The sequence below is a fragment of the Chaetodon auriga genome, chromosome 3 (assembly GCF_051107435.1).
Source record: "Chaetodon auriga isolate fChaAug3 chromosome 3, fChaAug3.hap1, whole genome shotgun sequence".
NCBI classification, from domain to species: domain Eukaryota; kingdom Metazoa; phylum Chordata; class Actinopteri; order Chaetodontiformes; family Chaetodontidae; genus Chaetodon; species Chaetodon auriga.
The window spans coordinates 30,105,463-30,125,462 of record NC_135076.1 but is presented as its reverse complement, the minus strand read 5'-3'; the positions used below and the strand labels follow the sequence as shown (position 1 = coordinate 30,125,462).

Below are 20,000 nucleotides of genomic sequence, written 5' to 3'. Positions count from 1 at the left end.
TTCTCAGTTCAGTTGAACTGTCAGCAGCGCCGCCTGACAGTTCGTTCTCCAACTGAACTGAGAAACGAACGAATCACTTGAGGGAGGGACCGCGCGCGCCGACTGCGTCGCGTCACCGACGCATGAATCCATGGCAAGCCGTTCCTGCCAGAAATACGCCACATTCAGTCACGTTTCAACTTCATTACGGCGTAAAAAACGCCGGGTTTTTTTTCAGATTTTACGCCGTTTTTTACACCGTAATGAAGTTGAAACGCGACTGAATGTGGCGTATTTCTGGCAGGAACGGCTTGCCATATGAATCACTCAGTGAACGACACTCTCCTGAACCATTTTCCTCTGAGGGATACACTTTCATGGCGACCGTTGTTCCCCGTTGTTTTAACAGATTTAGTTTCGAGATAAACAAACTTAAAACGTTATGCTGGCAGTAATGAGGAGCGACGGAGGGAGACAGGGGTGTGTTGTGTTCAAGTGTACCTCGGAGAAAACTAACTTTTTTTTAAACTCTGCTAAATTTGCCACCGCAACAACAGTACAGTAGGACACAGCATGTAACAAATAGTGTATAAAACCCGCAGTTTGAGAAAACGCGTGACTGTCTGATCATCTCATTGCGACAATTTGCGAGGGAACGGTGCATATTCAGTGTGAATCCTTCACTGAATGTACTGTGGGGTATACGTTCAGTGAACGGATCACTCACTGAGCCCAATTTGCCGAGTAGACCAGTTAAATAGCATACCATAGGATAGGACACTTAAAACATCATGATTTATAATATAGTTATATATAGTTTTATATTTACAAATGTGTTTGTCAAAGCAACACAGTCACAACACTCTCGTCTCCCGGTCCTGGAAGCTGTGAACTGAACTGAAACTTGAACCGTTCAGCCGTATATCAGTTCAGGAGTCGCAGGCTCCTCCTGCCAAGCACTGAATGATTCGGTGATTCAGTGAACGAATCTTTTGAACGAATCTTTCTAGTGAACTGATTCTAGTGATTCAGTACATCTAAAAGAACTGGCGTGCCCACCACTACCACAGAGGAACTGGAGCCAAAATGGCGCCGGTAAGTGTTTGTTTCCGGAAGTTGTAACGCGGGAAACACCCAAGACAAGCGGAAGACGAGAAACGAGACGAGAAAACACGTGTCTGCGGATTACGTTAGTGTTTTGGACCAAATGTCTTCACTGCAGTGGATCTTGTGGACCTTTGTGGACGTTTCAGACCGTGTCTGTCGGAGTGTGTACGATCTGTGGATCAATGACAGGCGTCAGCGGTGAGTTTCCTCAGTGTGGGGAGTTTTAAAAATGGTTGCTTGTCTGCTGTTGGTGTTTATCGAGCCTCCTGTTCTGATTGGATCTTGAAATGTGAAGATACTGAATCAATAATGAATCAGTCGATCAATGATGGTTTAGATCGATTGATCTTAGCTTCCCAGCGTGTGGAATATGAGTAAAAAGACGGGCTGTTGAACAGTGTTACTGTTTATGTGTATTGTATGAAGTTCTCGTTTATTTCCAGGATTATAATGGAAGTGACATCATGGTAGACAGTTTGACGGCAGTAAGAAATGTTGTTGTTAAATGTACCTGTGCCTTACCTGTTACCTGTTCTTTATCTGAAAATCTTTATTGCTTTGATGGTTTGCAAGTCAGTTTTATTTCTAGCACCAAACCAGAACAGATGTCATCTCATGTCAATTTGTAGAGCATTAAAACTACTTTCTACTTTTTTATTAATAATGGTCAACTTTATTTATACAGCACTTCCAAACAAATCAGACGCAATGAAAAGCAAGATGAGAACAGAGCTTTAAGATAAAAAACCTGAAATAATTCAACAAGGACAAAAAGAAAAACATAAATACACTTTAATATATTAACTAATGCTGTAATTAAAACAATAACAACGACCACTGAAGCTTCATTTTATCCACAAGACAGCAGAAAACTGACCATCGGGATCAAAATGAGTGACTTTTGTCTCCTTTCAGCTTCTATATACACACAGATTCTGACACAGGTATGAAATCTTCTGCAGAGACGCCACATCCATGATGTTAAACTGTGTTAAACAGTTAGAAAAACACATGTTCTATGTAAAGAAGTCAATCCTGTCTGCAGATCAGAGTCTTCTACCTGTCACCTCTAAATGTTACAACAGTCAGAAAGAAATATAAAAAAATGTTCTGTTTTCACCGTCATCACACCAAGACTACAAAGACACAGAAGTCAGTGCGAACAGAAGTTAAATCACTTTGTGGCACAAATTCAGGCAAACTGAAGTGGAACTAAAATAACCATGAGGAGTTCAGGGACCCAAATGAGTGTGAGGCGTTCAGTAACTCAAATGAGCATGAGGTGTTCAGGAAGCACATTAAAGGTTAGGTCATCCAGAAATAAATCAAGTGTGAGGTGTTCAGGAGTTGGCGGTGCATTTCGGCAAACATATTGAGTCTGTTTAGCAAACTGCTTCATTTTCTGGTATTTCTTGGTAAAGTACACCTGTCTATGAGTGCCACATTTCTGTCCACACAGATGTCTTCCATAAACAGCACATTCCCCCCTCCCGCAGTTCCCCCAGATAAGTCGGCCATCTGTTGTTCCGTAGAGTGTAGCTATGACCAAATTCTTGTCAGTATGACCTTTTGAATATAATGCAAATGTGCTCCCAGTTAAATGTGGTGCTGCTACATATACGTCCATCAGTTTGTCCTTCGAGTAGATCCACCTCACGTCGAAACATTTTCTTTTGTACGAATTCAGAGGATGGGGAGCTTTGGTGGAGGTGTGCATGTTCTGACAGTTTTCTGGTTTATGTGGTGTGTTTTCATAATTAGTTCATTTGCATTATGTTTCCCCCAGGAAAGTAGAAAATTCAGAGTGTGTTTGTATTGACTCAAAGATGATTTGTATCTAAGGCTTTGAGGACCAGTTGCTGTTGAGGAACAGGATCATGTTGAGGTTTTCTGGATCGATGGACCTCCTCAGGTTGCAGAACTGATCACCTGCACTGGAGAAAGCTCTCTCTAAGGGCACAGCAGTGGAGACAACCCCAAGTTCCTTCAGAGCAAGCTTGCTCAGTTTACCAAAATTCTTCTTTCCTGTGTACCTCCACCAGGACAAAGGGTTTGACGCCTCTGCAGTTGGTTCGTAGGCGATGTATCTGTCCAGCACATCATTCAGTTCAGCAGCAGAAGGGGAGGCTGGGCCTGCAGTGAGCTTCTTCTTTATTTGATCCATCGCTTGCTTTTTGTTTTGATCCCCCAGCTGGTTTTTGAATCTAGGGTCAAGAAATGTGATGGGAGCCAGAAGGTGGTTGTCGATATCACCAAAATTCTTCCTACATTTTGACAATAATTTCTGAGCAACATCATTGCATCTCTTTTCTTCTGTAAGATTGTCCATGAGTTTCTTCAGCAGTGGCAGCATGGCCGAAATGGTCTGGAATCCTCCTTTCATCGAGGACGTGGCGTTCATCAGAGGCGTCAGAGCCGATATGATCTTGCTGATTTTTTTTTTCTCGTTTTCATTTAGAAGTAAATCTGTCTTGCCTCTCTTGTCCAACACCATCACCATGGCCGGGTACTGCTTCATCAGTTGTTGTAGCATCTGCAGCCAAGGCAGCCATCGGTCCCCAGAGTACATGATCAGCTTGTCTTGTTCCATATTCAGCCTCTCTTGAATTTCTCTGAGCTTTCTCTCAACTTCAGAATCATTCTTGAAGAATCTGACGATGTTCTGACACTTTCTGAGAACATCCAACAGCTCACCATCACTCATCAGATCCTTAAAAACCACATTCAATGTGTCAGCGAAACAAGGCATATGGGTCCATTTTGTTTTAATGTTTTTCAGCTGCGGCATGCCAGCTCTGATGACTGTGTGGACCTTGTCTTTCACGCACCAAGATTCCATGACAGCCAAGAGCTGATTTTGAATGTTGGCTGCAGTGTCGTCTCCAAAGAGGCTGGCAGTCCGGAGCATGTAGGACTTGAGATTCCCGTGGATGTCCACAAAATGGCAAGCCACTGTCAGATAGGGGTCTTCAGCTCTTAAAGACCACAACTCACATGTAAGCACAATGTCAGCAGCAGAGGCCAAGACTGATCTCAACTTCTTTTCCTCTTCATTGTAGACGCTGAGAAGCTGCGAGTGTATCACAGATTTGGTAGGAATTCGAAGAGACGGACTTAGGGCTTTTACAAAATCTAGAAAGTTAGCGTCTTCTATGCTTTCCAATGGCTGCAGGGTTGATACAATCATCTTCAACAGGCGTCTTTTAGTTGTTAGTATTTCCTGATGCTCAGCTGTGGAAGGAAACAGATCAGATTTTTAAAGGATCATCTTTTTATAACATACTGTACATGCCCATGCATCAATACCACCAGAGGCGGGACTACTCACCTCTGGTGAAACTGAAGCAGGGACAGTATGTGAAAATGTTATTAGCAGAAAATCGTGTCAGAATGCCCGAACTGAAGGCTCATACATGCCTCCAAGGCTGAGACATTTGTCTGTTTCTGGCATCACAACAGGCAGCTGGCTCTATCAATCAGTGACATCTATGAACATGAAGTCACATGACGCATTTAGACTGGGGATGAGCGTGAAGACATTTGAAGCACAAAGATGTTAATTCCTAAGAGCTTCAAACAAAGTAGCTGGTACAAGCTGTGGTCCTACCACAGCTCCTTCCAGATCGCTTCCTGCAAGGGAAGACCTGTTAGCCACTGCTGCTACTTTGCTTTTGCAGGGCAGATGAGGCTAACGGGAGGTAAGTGACCTTTCAACTCACAGAAGAGAGTCGACTTGAAGTGAGGTGAAGTGAAGTGGTTATGCGTACAGAGTGAAATGCGAGCTATTACGTGGCTGAAAGAGAACTTGACTATGGCAAGCTACTGGGTTCAAACATGTGAAGTAAAGCTTCAATGCCATTGGCTGGTAAGTGTGCATATATATTTATATTGTTATATTTTTTACTTTTTAATTGTTTATTTTTAGAAGATTTATCATGCACCAACATCACCAAAACAAATTCCTTGTATATATAAAATTGTATTTGGCAATAAAGCTTTTTCTCATTCTGATTCTGATTCGGATTCTGATGCAGAGGTCAACACCTTCGGCCCCTTTCCTGTGTCTGCCCGTGTTACCATGAGTACTGCCCGTTAAAGTCGGTCCAATGATCGACGTATCTGATCACATGCTCTTACCTGGTCATGCAGACTCACTTTCATAGTTATGCAGGCACTAATCCGTCGTCTGACTTTGTGGGAAATGACCTTCACTTAAAAAGCCTTTCTCCCTTAAAGGACAAAAAACTTAAAGTGCTTTAGAGTTGGTCTCCTCACCCGTTCACACACACTGATGGTGACAGAGCTGCCGTACGAGGCGCTGGGCGGACCAGTCGGGTTCAGGTTCACGGCGGCATGTGGACAGGAGGAACCGGGTCACACTACCGACCCAGAGATCAGTGGAGGACCTGCTGTACCTCCTGATCCACCACCGCCCCTCAAACACATCAAACCTTCAGCTCAGTGTTTCACAGATCTGCATTCAGCTGAGTTTGCAGCAGTGGAGGTAAAATATGATTGCTTCAGACAAAGAAACATCAAGAAGACATCAAGACTTGTTTTGGCCTTTTCTCTCCATCTTCAAGAGAGGCAGCGATTACATGGAACCCTTTGATGACTGCATGTACATGAACACCTGCTGAACCTGGTGGCTTGCCATAGCTGACTGACAAACGCAGCTGAAACAAACTCACAAAATTCTTTTACTAATGTGCTGGTTATTTGTGTGATTGCTCATTTAGTGTATAAAATGTCTTCCACAGACACCCAGAGCTCGGACATGGACACGTCTTTAAATGACTCGTTTTCTCAGTATCACGCCAGAGTTTGCAAGTCTGTAATTATTCTTTCGCACTCACCCAGTGATGGACATGAAGTCCATCTTTGAAGTAATTATACTGTACTCCACTACACCTCAGAGGGAAATATTGTACTTTTTACTTCACTACATTAATCTGACAGCTGTCGTTTATCGTTACTTTACGATAAGATTTACACACTAAATGGAAGAAATAAAAAAATAGACACAATAATAAATTATAAATAAAACATGACCATTCGAGCTGAATGAAACAACCCAACAGTTTATACAAAATAGCTGAAACAAGTAGTCCATTCAGTCAATCAGCTGATTGACAGAAAATGATCGATTGTCTGTTGTTTTAATGGTTTCATTGATCTCTGCTGTGGAATCATCTGATGTTTGATCTTCTCACATGTTTGATTGGCTGCTTTTCCTCTCAATGAGCTCAATGATCTGAATGTGTTTGGAATCATGTGGAGCTTTGGACTGTTGGTTGGACCAAACAAACATGGTGAAGGTGTCACTTTGGGCTCATTGTGACCACATTTCTCACTATTTTCACAATATTTCCGAAGCAAGTTGTGATATTACTGATATTACAAAGTGATATTACTACTGTTGCTTAAGTAAAGCGTGTGAATGCTTCGTCCACCACTGCACACAACTCTGTGGTGACCAAGTCTCAGCCGTCCTCCGACAGGTGAGGACCGGTGACGACCAAAGCATTTCTTTCCAGCTGAGTGACTGACTGGAGTCAGTTGGCTGAAAAGCTTCATTCAGTCATTGGCTGCCTCTCGTTTGGCTGTAAACCACAAAAGGTGGTGAGATTTAAAGACAGGTCAGGAATCTGATTTCATGTTGTAAATGTTCTAAAGTGCAGATGCAGATTTTGTGAATGGACTTTGTGAACTGCATAAACAAACACTGAAGGTACTGGTTAAAACTGCAGGTTACTAATTACTAACATGACTGATGTCAGTTTATAATACAAGATGGAACCGTCTCCGCCTCTTCAGACAGTTTGGAACACGCTGACATGTTGCTTCCTGTTTTGCTGAATGAGACCAACTTAGTGTGAGGAAACCAGACTTTTGGTGCACAGTTTTCCACCACTGGCAGTAACGATGTAGACCTGATGAAGCAGCTGTCGGTCTCACGTGGTCCTGACTTTGTTATCTCATCCTGAACTCCATCATATCGACGGGAACATAATCCTCAGGTCTAAAAGGAGCGAGCGACAGTACACGAATGACTGATTCACTGCGATACACACACAGCGGACTGACTGAGGCGCGACATTTTCAGGAAGTGACTTTGGTTATGTTGGGTGTGACTGCGTGGCTTCTAGACAAAGCGCCTGTTTGACAGACTCAGTTCAGTTACATGAAGTTACATCAGTGAATAAGACATGTTTGTTACCTCTTCCCTGCCTGATCTGGTCCCGCCTCGGTGTCCGGCGGCCGTTTGCATGATGTCCTCTCGCCTGCATGTTGGTTCTTGTTCTGTCTGTTCAGGGTGGACACGAGCCCCGTCAGTAAACAGAAAATCCAGCATTAAATGTACAGTAACCCCTTCAGTGGCACAGTGTTGTCAGCTTTTCATGAAGAGATACTTACATTGACCTCTTGCTGGCGTCATTTCGGAGGCGACTGAAAAACAGCGTTGGTCGTAAAGGCAGCCTGTTGAAGTTTCGTCTGCTCTGCTCTGATTGCTGAACGTCGTCTTATCATCTGGGTGGAGTTTGGAAACTGATGAAATGAGGAAACAAAAGTGAAACTGTTCAGTCCTTCATGTCTGAGACAATCCTTCATCCTGAGGTGTACTGTTTGGAGCTGTTTGCAGGCTATAGACTTGTCCTAACCTGACTGGTGATGAATATTAAAGCTACGTGACGCCTTCAGGTTCCTTTTCTTGTGAAATGAAAGTAATTGACACGTTCTATGAACAGCATATCTCTTGTGCATTATGGGAGCACTCAGAGTGGATTCTGATACATCCGTGCTGCCGGCAGATCACATGTGGCTGTTCCGAGCCGCCTCCAGGTGTGAACGTGATCAGGGTGATCCTGAAAAAGCCTCTTTATAGGAGGCTTATTGAATATACAGATCTGGTTAAATCTGAGTAAATATTGAAGTCATTTCTGTCTGTGATTTACTGCCACAGAAATGATCCGAGGGCACGGGTTGGATGTTGGTGTTCAGCTGACCTCATTGTGGTCAATCTTTGGTAAAAGATGTCAATTTAACACTTGAACTGTTTGTGTCCACTCAGGGACACCGTATTTCACAGGACACTTCCTCAGTGATTGATACACATCAGCTCACTCTGTGAAGCTGTTATTACATTATGGGAGCAAAGATTCCTGCATGATTCATCCAGAAAACGCTCTCAGGAGTGTTTGAGTGTATGAGGACATGCAGCAGTCAGGCCGCAGTGACCAGAGCAGACCAGCAGGGGTCAGTGTGGCTCTGGTTGGTGATAGCTGACAGCTGCGCATGCCTTCGTGTGGTCAGTGCTGCTTCCTGTGCTTGCTGGCAGCTGCTCAGGTTGATGAAGGAGAACTTGCTGCAGAGGTGTGATGGCAGACTCGGTGTCTCCTCTAATGAGGAGCGCGTTGTTGTAGTCCGCTTGGATGAGCGCCCGGGCCGCCTCCCTGCTGAGGAGAGAGGCTGAATCCTCCTGGTGATTGTCCAGGAGCACACCCCGCCTCGTCCAGTCCCACGAAGACGCTCAGTCTGGTCCTGGTCCAGGTTCAGGTGGAGCCTTTGCATCCACCCTGAGATTCATCCTGGACACAGGACGATTCTCTGGGGTTCAAAGGTCATTCTTAACATTGAAAATAGCCAATTTTCAAATTTGATCGAGGGATCAGATTTTGGCCTCGTTTTATCAAAGCGGCATCTGCTGATGATGATCGAAAGCTCCAGAACAGATACTAAAGGAAGCCTGCGGTCAGATTGTTTGGTGAAAGGGTGGAGCTCCTTTTACGACGGTTCAGCCGCTTCTTTACCATCACTATTATTGATCCCATTGATTCTCTCACCCTTTTTATGGTTTGATTGACAATTGATTCTTCAGTGATCAGAATTATTTTGTCAGTTTTTGTTCTGATTGTCTGTTTCTGTCTCTGCCAATCAATCGCTTGTTTTCAAACTCTAATTCAGTATTTTTAACTTGTAATCTTTGCAGTATTTTACATTGATTGGCTTGTTTACTGAAGTAAGTGCTTTGAAGACTTCCACCACTGATGGAGCTCATTGATTTGTGAAAATTAATGAAAGTCAATTGTGAAATAGATTATTGGACTGTTTCCTGTCAGTCTGAGCCGAACTTGACAACAGTGATGAGGACAACCTTCAGACGGCATCCTCACTCCTAATGATGGAAGATGCAGTTTAAAGCTCCCTGATTGGTCGGATCTCAGCTGTGCTTCCCTGTAAACACTGAGGTTTTAACTGGTCTGAGAGAAACAAACAGAGCAATCAGACAGAACGAAGATAAACTCCAGGAGAAGATAGAGGTCAATTGTAAGACCAGTTTTGAATCTTTAATCTTTAATCAATTCAGCTTGTTTTTTGTTTTAAAAAAAGCTGATGAAATGTGTTCAGAGTTCAAAAGAAAAGAAGAAAACTCAGCAAAACAATTCAGAATCCAAAAGAAGAGGGTTTTTTTTAGACCAGCAAACCAGAAGAACCAGTCTGAGGGGCTGAGGGAGGGTGAATTAATCTGACAGACCGTGCAGACAGCAGCCAATCGGAGTCCAGCTGTCCTGTGGCGATGGAACTTTGATCAGTCATGTGATGTCTGGAGGAGGAGGAGCTTCCTGTCACGAAGGTGTCAGCAGACTTCAACAGGTTTCATGTGTTTCACTGGGATAATTGAATTAGTTCCTGAGGTCCAGACACATTCCTGCCTGCTTGAGAAGAAACGTTGAAATGATTAAATGATGAGGACGTTCATGAACGAGCGGCTCTGTGGAAACATGATTCCATCCACCGAGGGTTCGTCCTCACCTGTTCATCTGCCTCTGCCTAACGAGGCCTCCGCTAATTTGAGTTTGATGTTAATGTTCTGATAGCTTCATGTTAGCGTTAGCTAGCTACCTTCAGTCAGCTGTCAGCCTGTCCTTCGTAATGCACAGGGAACCAGCTGTAACATGAACTCATGAATTTTATGAGTAGTAATAATAAAGATTTGATTCATTCATGTGTTCATATTGTCTGTATGTAAAATGCCTGAGCAGCAGACTGGACGTCAAGTATCAAAGTACTTATGAGCAGCAGACCGGACTTTGTGTCGTACTGTTACACAGTACAGCCTGTACTGATGGTGGTACTAATACTTTAATATGTAAGAACACTCTGTTGTTGTAGGCTGGATCTCATTTGAACTCGTTTATACGCCGTCGGCTCGTTAATCTACCATCACGTCATATTTTATAGGCTCTTCATATGTTCAGCCAACAACCACAGCTTTCACATTGAAGTAGCGCAGTACAAAGTACTGAAGGGTAGTGAACTCAAAGTATAGAGTACCTCCAAATTATACTGAAGAACAGTAACTTGAGTCCTTTCCACCGTGATTCAAAGCCAGCTGACTCTGGTTCTGGTGATTAAAAAAAAGTCATATTTATAATGAAAAATGAGCACAAATTTACAGGAAAGACATTTTAATTGAACAGATTCTTTAACTGGAACATCTATTTATTTTTCTCCTTCAAACAAAAAGATGAAAAATTCTAAAAAAAAACACTTTACCTCTTGTATTAATACAATTTAAATATGGGTTACTGACAAGATCTGATTGGCTGACAGGACCTTCTGTCTGGGCTCTCTGATTGGCTGATGGGACCTTCTGTCTGGGCTCTCTGATTGGCTGATGGGACCTGCTGTCTGGGCTCTCTGATTGGCTGATGGGACCTGCTGTCTGGGCTCTCTGATTGGCTGATGGGACCTGCTGTCTGGGCTCTCTGATTGGCTGATGGGACCTGCTGTCTGGGCTCTCTGATTGGCTGATGGGACCTGCTGTCTGGGCTCTCTGCCAAACACATCTGGCCTCCAACCAAGAAGTGCGGCAGCTCTCCAGCAAACAGAAACACCAGCTGACCTCATAATGAGATAATAATGACAAAATGTGAAAGTGGTGAGAGCTGCCAGCTTCTTCTTCTTCTTCTTCTTCTTCTTCTTCTTCTTCTTCTTCTTCTTCTTCTTCTTCTTCTGTGTTTGACTCACAGCTCTGATGAAACATTGTCAGAACATGTCGAGCTGACAGGAAGAACTACAGGGACCCATCAGATCGTGTATGTGTGTGTGTGTGTGTGTGTGTGTGTGTGTGTGTGTGTGTGTGTGTGTGTGTGTGTGTGTGTGTGTGAGTAGATGAGACCAAAGTAGAAGAATCATTTTTGGTGGAACATTTGTTTATTGGTGAAGTTATCAAACACAGATTCATACACGTCTTAACATTTTCTCTCTGAAATTCAATAAATGTATTTCTAAGTTTTACTTTTCCTGCTCATGCAGTGCAGAAAAAAATCCTGAAGAGGCCCGATGACCTCTGACCCCACGTTAGCTCTTAGCCAATCAGATAAATGCATTCTTAGGAGGACTTTATAAGCATCCAATAAGAAAATATAGAAAAACAGACTGGTCATCTTTCAGAGAATACGCAGACATTTGGATGTAGAAAAACATTTTCCTCTCAGGATGATTGAGCTTCAGAGACTGTAAACAGCAGGGAGGTCTCACTCCCGCTCACAAAACCAACATCTGAACTTTTTGCTGTCGTTTTTTCGTCCTTCGGCTTCTTTAACTTTCTTACGCCACGAAAAACAGAATCCATCCACACGAAGATCAACGAAGAAAAGGATGATGAACCGGAAAACCCACCGAGCCTTTCATCTGCCAACAGAACCAGAACGCAGAGGACTACAAGGACCAGAATGCATTGTGATGCAAGCAGGAACATAAAGGAGAAAAACAACAACAACAGTAACAACAACAACAACAAATATCTGACTGACTCCTTCGTATCTGCTGAAGAATTCATTTCAGATGAATTTTCTTTCTCTTTTTAAAAACAGAAAATGGCACAAACAGAAGATAAAGACTTGTGTTTTCCCTCTTTTTGTACTGACGAGGAAAATGTCAGTTCGTCTCCGTCGTTCTCCGCAGGAGTCCAGGTGCTACATCCTGTCTGTCCTCCATCACAGTGCCTTTGTTATATATACTGCATTTCCCAGCACGCCCCTGCTCATCCACACACAAGGACACACTCCCCCTCCGTCAGCAGAGGTGGAGGGGTGGTATGAAGAGATGAAGAGAAAAGAAATGTCTTCTTGGTGTCTCATGGTGTCGCTGTTTCCCCAGAAAACAAGTCACTAAAAATTCAGCACCAGTGGGAAAAAGGCCATTTTTGATTGGTTCACTGTTGTTTTGCGCGCAACATTCGTTTTTATTTTCATGACAAAACGACACGATTTAGAAAAAAAACGTTTTGACTAACCCCCCCCCCCCCCCCCGTGTAACCCCGCCCCCTGTGCCTAAAGTGGGCGGGGCCATTGTGACCCCTGTAGACCCCAAATACAAAAGTTTAATAATAGTCTTTGGCAAATTTACAGAAATAAAAGACGTCAACTGCTGAAGGGTGGGAGGACGGTGAGAGACAAAAAGACTCTCGTCTGACTATTGTTTTTATACTCAAGACTGATGATGATCACAGTCACAGAAATGAGCCACGACATCCAAAACTATTTGTCTGCTGATCAATCATCAGAGTTGATCAGACACTTTGACTTAGGCAGAAAAATTAATCCTGTTTTACATCAAAACTGTTCAATTTTCAAATCAAATCAAACTGTTACCTCGATCTTTAAAGCTACGTTAGCTCGTCCCAACAATCTGTGAAGCTATGTTAGCTCGTCCCCACTGTTTGAAGCTACGTTAGCTCGTCCCAACAGTCCGTGAAGCTACGTTAGCTCGTCCCCACCATTTCAAGCTATATTAGCTCGTTCCCACCGTTTGAAGCTACGTTAGCTCGTCCCAACAGTCTGTGAAGCTACGTTAGCTCGTTCCCACCGTTTGAAGCTACTTTAGCTCGTCCCAACAGTCTGTGAAGCTATGTTAGCTCGTCCCAACAGTCCATGAAGTTACATTAGCTGGTCCCCACCACCTGAAGGAATGTTAGCTCGTGCCAACAGTCTGTGAAGCTACGTTAACTTGACAAATTACTAATGAAAATGACCAGATACTGGATATACTGCTTGATAGTGAAAACCATCCTTATCTTTGTTGTCCTGCTTCTGTCAAAAAGACACTGAGATGAAATTATAAGACTTTCATTCTCATTCAGCCATGGGCCGACCAATCAGAGAGAGTTTAGAACCAATTTGACCAGTTACAGTTTGAATCATGACTCGGCAGCCTTTCTTGAACAGCCGCCATGTTTTTAGTTTAAAATCAGACCAATGAGGGCTCAGGAGAGGTGCCGTCCTCCGTCACGAAGCGTTGACTTTGACGACCTGCTGTGCGTCTCAGAGTCTCACCTGAATGTCACCTGTCTGATTTCTGTGACTGTGATCATCTCGCAGATAAAAGGATGTTCGCTGCTGAACGCAGCTCTGACTGCAGCTGAAACCCTCTGCAGGAAACTCAGTGCGGCGGACACTTCGGTCCGTTTCTGCTGGTGTTGGTGCAGACGACGTTCTGCCTGTTGACGAAGGATCGTCAGCCCGATGAGTTCAGTTTGACTCAGCTGACGTGTCTCTGCCTGACAGCGTCTGGACTCCGCTGACTGCCATGTCTCAGACTCCTGTGGTCGGCACGTGGAACGGTCTGAACTAAATTTGATGTCTTTTGGTCGACTTTTCCTGCAGCCATTGACTTCCATTCTTTTCTAAACGATGTGAACATCAGCGACAGGCTGCTGGACGCTGCTTAGTCTGTATAATCCCTCACAGTGACGCATCCTGAAGCAGGTCGAATGTGGATTGATCTCAAATCAAATCAGCAGCGTAAGCAGCGTAAAATCAATGACGACCTTTTTCTGATGCTGTGATGGAACAAATTTAGGTTAAGATTAAAACAGCACCATGTTTTAGGACTTCAAGGCTGAAGACAAACAATGTATGAGAGTGCACACGAGCCAATAATTTGTCTGTACAATCTAAAAAAAACATTGTTTGGTACTTTGGGGCTCAGCTGATTTGCAGTAAACAGGTTAACGTGTTAAACTGCTGGTGTGGCCCTTTAAATTTGTTTATTTGTCAAATGAAAAACATGTTTGTTCAGTCAGAAGCTAAAACGACCTGTTTAACATGGGAGTCAGCAGAGTCTCCACCTCCATCAGAGCGTCACAGACCACCAACGAGCGCTGACTCCAAACGCAGCTCCAGGCTCCTCCCACCACTGACCTCAGCCTCCTCTGATTGGCTGAGCTGCAGAGTGTCAGTCAGGTGGAGGTCAGGGGTCAGGGAGAGGGAGTTGGATTTGGTTCCCGCCTCAGGTCGGCTGTTCCTCCGCAGAGTGACAGGAGGACGGAGATCGAGGAGAAAGAAGAGGAGCGGGAGGAGAGGCGCTATGAGGAGGCGAGGAGGAGGAGGCCGAGCAACATGGCGGACAGCAGGGAGACGCGGGGCAGAGCGAGGCCACAGCCACCGGTGGTGTCGTCTGTCAGGAAAGGCTCCGGAGACTCGTACACCGAGTCATCTGAGAGAGGGAGGGAAGAAGAACAGGTGAGGATCACACCTGGACGAGGCCTGAGAGGGACATACGACTCATTTTCAAACGCTCATATTTATTCCTGATGTCCTCGCAGACCTGCAGCTTCACCCTCAGAGCTCTGGAGGCGAGCTGCTTCACAGACTCTCACACTGCTCAGGAAGAAGAAGGAACTCACTGGTTGGTTTGACGTAGATTTTCAGCTTCAGGCAGGGTTTCCCAGCCAGGTTTGGATGAGGTGACGCTGCAGAGGACACACACATACACACACACACACACACACACACACACACACACACGCAGAGGTTTTAATCACTTTCTTCTCGGGTCGTTCAGATAACTGAAGCAGATCAGCTGTTCATCCAAAGAGGATCTCAAACATTCAGATCTGATTTGGTTCAAAGTCAAAATCTCATGTTTCACCTTCTTTGTTTCTACACGTTTCATGTGCAGACTCGCCACACACACACACACACACACACACACACACACACACACACACACACACAGCAGACGCACAACACACACACACACACACACACAGCAGACGCACAACACACACACACACACACACACACACACACACACAGCAGACGCACAACACACACACACACACACACACACACACACACACACACAGCAGACGCACAACACACACACACACACACACACACACACACACACACACAGCAGACGCACAACACACACACACACACACACACACACACACACACACACACAGCAGACGCACAACACACACACACACACACACACACACACACACAGCAGACGCACAACACATACATAACATACAAAGGGTAAGCTAACTGGAACCATGACACAAGAGCACTTTAAGAAGCTAAGTCTATGCCAACATGCTAAGTCTGTGCTAATATGACCTAGATGCTAACTGGAGGTGGAAGCTAATGCTACAGGATGTAGAAACTGACAGAGACTAACTTTAAGCTAACAGAGTCTTGAAGCTCAAGCTTAGCACGTTGTTAGCATTAAAGGCGCAAACAAAATGATGTGAAGGAAGACGTTATACTGTCCAGGATGTATTTAGCCTAGCTTAGCACAAAAGGCTAACAATCTGTCGTTTACAGAGCAGGTTTAGAGGGAGTGGAGGATGTAACTGCCTCATGGAAACAAGAGGCAAAGTGATGAGGAGGAGACCAACACCGCTAAATAATGATGAGCCAAGCAACACACACACACACACACACACACATGCACACACACACACACACGCGCACACACACACACACACACACACACACACCATCCCTCTGCTGAGCACAGCTTCACCAGTGAGCATATTTAAAGCGCTCCTCAGCGTGTCGTGTGTTGCCAAGCGGACGCCGTCTGACAAAGTCGTGTCGTACTGGTGTTTTGGACGGTGGCCCAGTGAGGTCAAGTAGACGCAGCAGACAGAGGAGGACAAATTCAAAAGTTAGGACGCATTCCTAAACAGCCCTAAGAAAAACTCAACCAGACCAGCTCTCATCAACACATGTTCAGAAAGACAGAGACCTGAGGACCGCCAGACCAGATCCAGCCAGAGCCCACCCGAGGATAATTAAGGCTCGATCGGCTGGAACTTACTGCGTGGTTCTGACAGACGTAGTGCTACTCTGTACCGCTCAGCAGTGTGCAGTGGTACTGCGTGTGGAGTACTTACAGATGTAGTAGTACTCGTGTCCGGGCCTGAACTCGAAGCCCAGGCTGAAGGGCGTGAACAGCTGGAACTTCTCGGAGAACTTGAGCGGTCCGTTGGGGCTCTGCGGCCGGTTGCACTCCCAGCGTTTGAAGCCCTTCCTGTGGTGGTCGCAGGTGGTGTAGCCGTCGTAGTTCACCATGTACAACACGTAGTGCTCCATGCGCTCGGCCGACTCTGCCGCCTCGTAGTGCGGACAGTAGATGTCCAGGTAGTCGTTGATCGCCACCTCCACCGTGTACTCGCCCCGGAGGAACCTGAGAAGGAGGAGAGGAAATGATGTCATTTCCTGTTCAGTGTTAGCACCTCACATATGTGTAATAGCTCGAAAGGTGCAGCTCGATCAGACACAGTGAGCAGCGGGTGAATGACACCGTCCAAACAACTCCACGTTCACTGCTCTGACTGGTTTCTGTCCATCAGTGTTGACGAGCTGAGGACCAGGTGGACGTGACCTTCTTCTCTGTCAGTCAACAATTTTGTGTTCATTATCTCTTACATGTTCCTTCTGTGACGCTGTTTTTGCTTTTTTAATACTTGCTGCCTGTAAAGACTTCATTTCCCCGGTGTGGGATCAATAAAGTCTTATCTTAACTTAACTTAACTCTGGACTCTGCTGGAGAATCATACAGCTTTGCGTTCTGGCCAGCAGTTATCTCTGAAATATATTTATGTATTTATACTCAACAAGAACAACTCAAACAGTATTCACAGTAGTACTTCACTGCTGAAGTATTCTGGCTGTAGCCGTAGTAACAGAAACAACAAGAGACGACTGGGACCAGTTCAGGTCCAGAGGGACAAAGACCACAAGAGACAGAAAGAGACTGAAGGAGTGATGCTGGAAAACACACACACACACACACACACACACACACACTCAGTAAAATCATGTGACCAAACATTCAAACAGGAAATGATAAATATTCATTATTTTTTGCATCTTTTTATTTATTTATCTTTATATTTATCTATCTTTTTTATCTGTTTTATGTCTTTATTATCTTTAACGTGCGTCTGAGAACATCTGGAGGAATATCAATAATATCAATAATCAACTCCTGAAACGCATCCAGTGAGATGTTGGTGGAACAAAACGAGTTTATTTTTCAGTTTTCTATTCACTGATGAACTTTAGTGTCACAGAGAGAAAAAAGTGGTGAGCTGAAAATGAGACGAGTCTCTGACGGACGGAAACGTCGCTGTGAATCAGGAGTTTGAAGAGTTTCGTCATTACGGTCACGTTCATTTCCATAATTTAATTTAGCACAAACACAGAATATGACAAGAGTCTTAATCCTTATTAGAAGTGATCCTCATTCAACGATCGATCTCACGAAACAAACTAATCAAACTTCATGCGTCTCTGAATATTCATGTCGTCCAAACAACACCGGGGGGGGGGTGTCCAATCAACTGAGCTAATTTGGGTTTTGCTAATGAGGTTTGAACTGACTGATTTGGTTTCTCTCTGGATGCTGTCTTCAGATCTGAGCTGTATTAAATAAAGTTTTGTTGATGGAAAGCTCGCCGCGTGCCTCCTCCGCCCTCTGCTGGCCTTATTTGTAGTGTTATTTTTGGCACAAATGGGCCTCCATATGATCAAGTTATCTTAATGACTGAAAACACTTTAAGGTTCCCTCCAGAGTTCGTTACTTTGAGCAGCTGCGTCACAATGATGATTATTCCCACAGGGATGGAGGCAGCCTCAGGGTGTGGTCCTGATGGAGGTCGATGGGATCAGCTGCTGTATGAAAACCGTCCTGATGGTGTTTCTCCTCCGCCGCGCCCTCTTTGTCTTCGCTAACACCATTAGCAAAGTGCAGGCTAACTCAGTTAGCTGAAGGATTGGGTGACGCTAACAGCTGAGAGGACGGGCGGTGCGTTCGCGGTGAACTCTGTCCCCTCAGCGCTCACATCACTCTTCATCACTCTAATGGAGAGAGGCCCTCTGTCCGGTTCACCATCATCCTCCTCACCATTGTCATCATCATCGTCTTCCTCCAGCTTAATCGGCGTTGTCTGACTGGTCCAATGTGATGCTGTGAACCCTGAATGAGTCTGTGGTCTCTGCTTCCTGCCTGGGGTCGAGGACTTCTTTTCGACAGGTTCCTGAGCTGAGTCTGAGGTGTGAACAGGAGTGAGTCGAGTGTGGGCCCCCGGGGGGCACCTGGGCTGCTCGTTACCACCACTCTGTAATCCAATCAGCATGTAGCAGCAGGCAGGACGGTGCTGAAAGAACCCTGGACCCCCTGCTGGAAGTCAGTGACCTGAGTCCTCAGGTGCTGCTGGACCAGTATCTCAAAGGTCTTCATGACACATGACACTGTTCACGTGATAAGCAGGTGTAGTCCTGTCTGTGGTCTGTTTCCTGAACTGAAGTAGTAGCAGTAGCAGTTCTACAATACTTTGAAAAGACTCCTTTCAAATGTACTCGAGTAAAAGTACATAAATATTATCAGCTAAATGTACTTCTACTGCAGTAGCATGGTGGCCCCTGTGGGTGTATGTATGCAAAGCTGCCGTTAGCCTCCGAGCAGCACAGTCAATTAAATGAATTTAACAAGCTGATGCTAACTGCTAAATGTTAGCCAAAATGAACAGATGGAAACGTCCTTCATTGGTTTTTCGCTCTTTATTTGATTCAGTTTCAAAGAAATGTTCAAAGCTGCCCGTTAAACTCGAACAGCTGTTCAGCGTCCAAGATGTCTGAGAGCTAACGTTAGCTTAGCTACGTTTTCATAGCCTGTTAGCTGAGCGTGACCTCTACTAATGTTCAGGAAGTCATGTCATCGTCCACATGATAAAACTCTTCAGTCTCTTCAGCTTCAACACGAGCCACAACTTCACTGTCACAACATCAACGAAGAGCACCACAGCGCTGCCGCTGGAGGGAAGGAGGAAGTGGAAACACTCCTTACTTCCTTCCCTCCTTCCTGCTTTCCCTCCCACCCTCCGTCATGTTTTCACCTCCTGCTGAGAACCTGAATAGGTGTGCGTCATTCAGGTGTCTGACAGCCTCATTCTCACATTTTCCGTCCAACAGCTGCAGTTGATCTCTGAATGTCTCCACGGAGGACATATATTTCACCATCCACAGCTGTGATGTCACAGCTCCCAGCATGCCTAGCTGTGATTTACTGTTTAATCTGTGCAGGTCTCTGAGGGTCAGGTGGATTAGATCCAGGTCCGGTGTGCACGGGGACAGGGATGGGTCAAGGTCGTTCGTCAGTCCTCCTGACAGACGGATGCCAGGTGAAGAAAACGGAGCTGCTGGTTTATTCTGCTCAGCTGGTCTGAAGCCAGGACCAGGTCTCTGGTTTCTGGTGGAGCTGCAACAGATTTAATCGATCATCATTTGACCAACATTTTCAACTGAAGGCGACGTCAGCTGAAACGAAGCTTCAGGTGTTGGATTCTGGACCAAACGAGGACTCAAACACCAGAGACTCAGTCTGAGGAGCCGACTTGAACCTTTCTGCTGATCAGACGTCGTTCGGCTGGTTCTCTGAAGCTTTTCATCACATTCATGTCGAGACCGAACCAAGAGACGTCCTGGAGCTGAAGGTCCACCACACAGCAGCTTCATTATTTCTGTCCCACAGTCACATGATCGACACCCCCGGAGATACTCTGCAGTCCATTGTGTTGCTGTGTGTGTGTGTGTGTGTGTGTGTGTGTG

The 20,000-nt window shown here is 45.0% G+C and overlaps 2 protein-coding genes across 3 annotated transcripts in view; both read right to left on the bottom strand.

The window, feature by feature from the left end:
* Nucleotides 1-1,745: 1,745 nt before the first annotated feature.
* LOC143318314 (zinc finger BED domain-containing protein 4) lies at nucleotides 1,746-7,606 on the bottom strand. The gene is made up of 3 exons (XM_076726506.1): nucleotides 7,504-7,606; nucleotides 7,307-7,393; nucleotides 1,746-4,317 (listed from the first exon to the last, which is right to left on the bottom strand). Exons 1-3 carry the CDS (start codon nucleotides 7,523-7,525, stop codon nucleotides 2,924-2,926), a joined length of 1,503 nt encoding a protein of 500 aa, XP_076582621.1. The 5' UTR covers nucleotides 7,526-7,606; the 3' UTR covers nucleotides 1,746-2,923.
* A 3,690-nt stretch (nucleotides 7,607-11,296) lies between these two features.
* efna2b (ephrin-A2b) overlaps nucleotides 11,297-20,000 on the bottom strand; it is a 67,637-nt gene continuing 58,933 nt past the window's right edge. Inside the window, exons 3-5 of one of the 2 annotated variants that reach the window (XM_076726832.1) lie at nucleotides 16,283-16,575; nucleotides 14,780-14,845; nucleotides 11,297-14,589 (exon numbers count right to left, since the gene is read on the bottom strand). In XM_076726832.1, the coding sequence (XP_076582947.1) occupies nucleotides 14,459-14,589; nucleotides 14,780-14,845; nucleotides 16,283-16,575 (490 nt within the window). In that variant the 3' untranslated portion in view covers nucleotides 11,297-14,458. Of the gene's footprint in view, nucleotides 14,590-14,779; nucleotides 14,846-16,282; nucleotides 16,576-20,000 lie in introns of those variants that run through there. The other variant, XR_013077010.1, reaches the window with a different exon arrangement.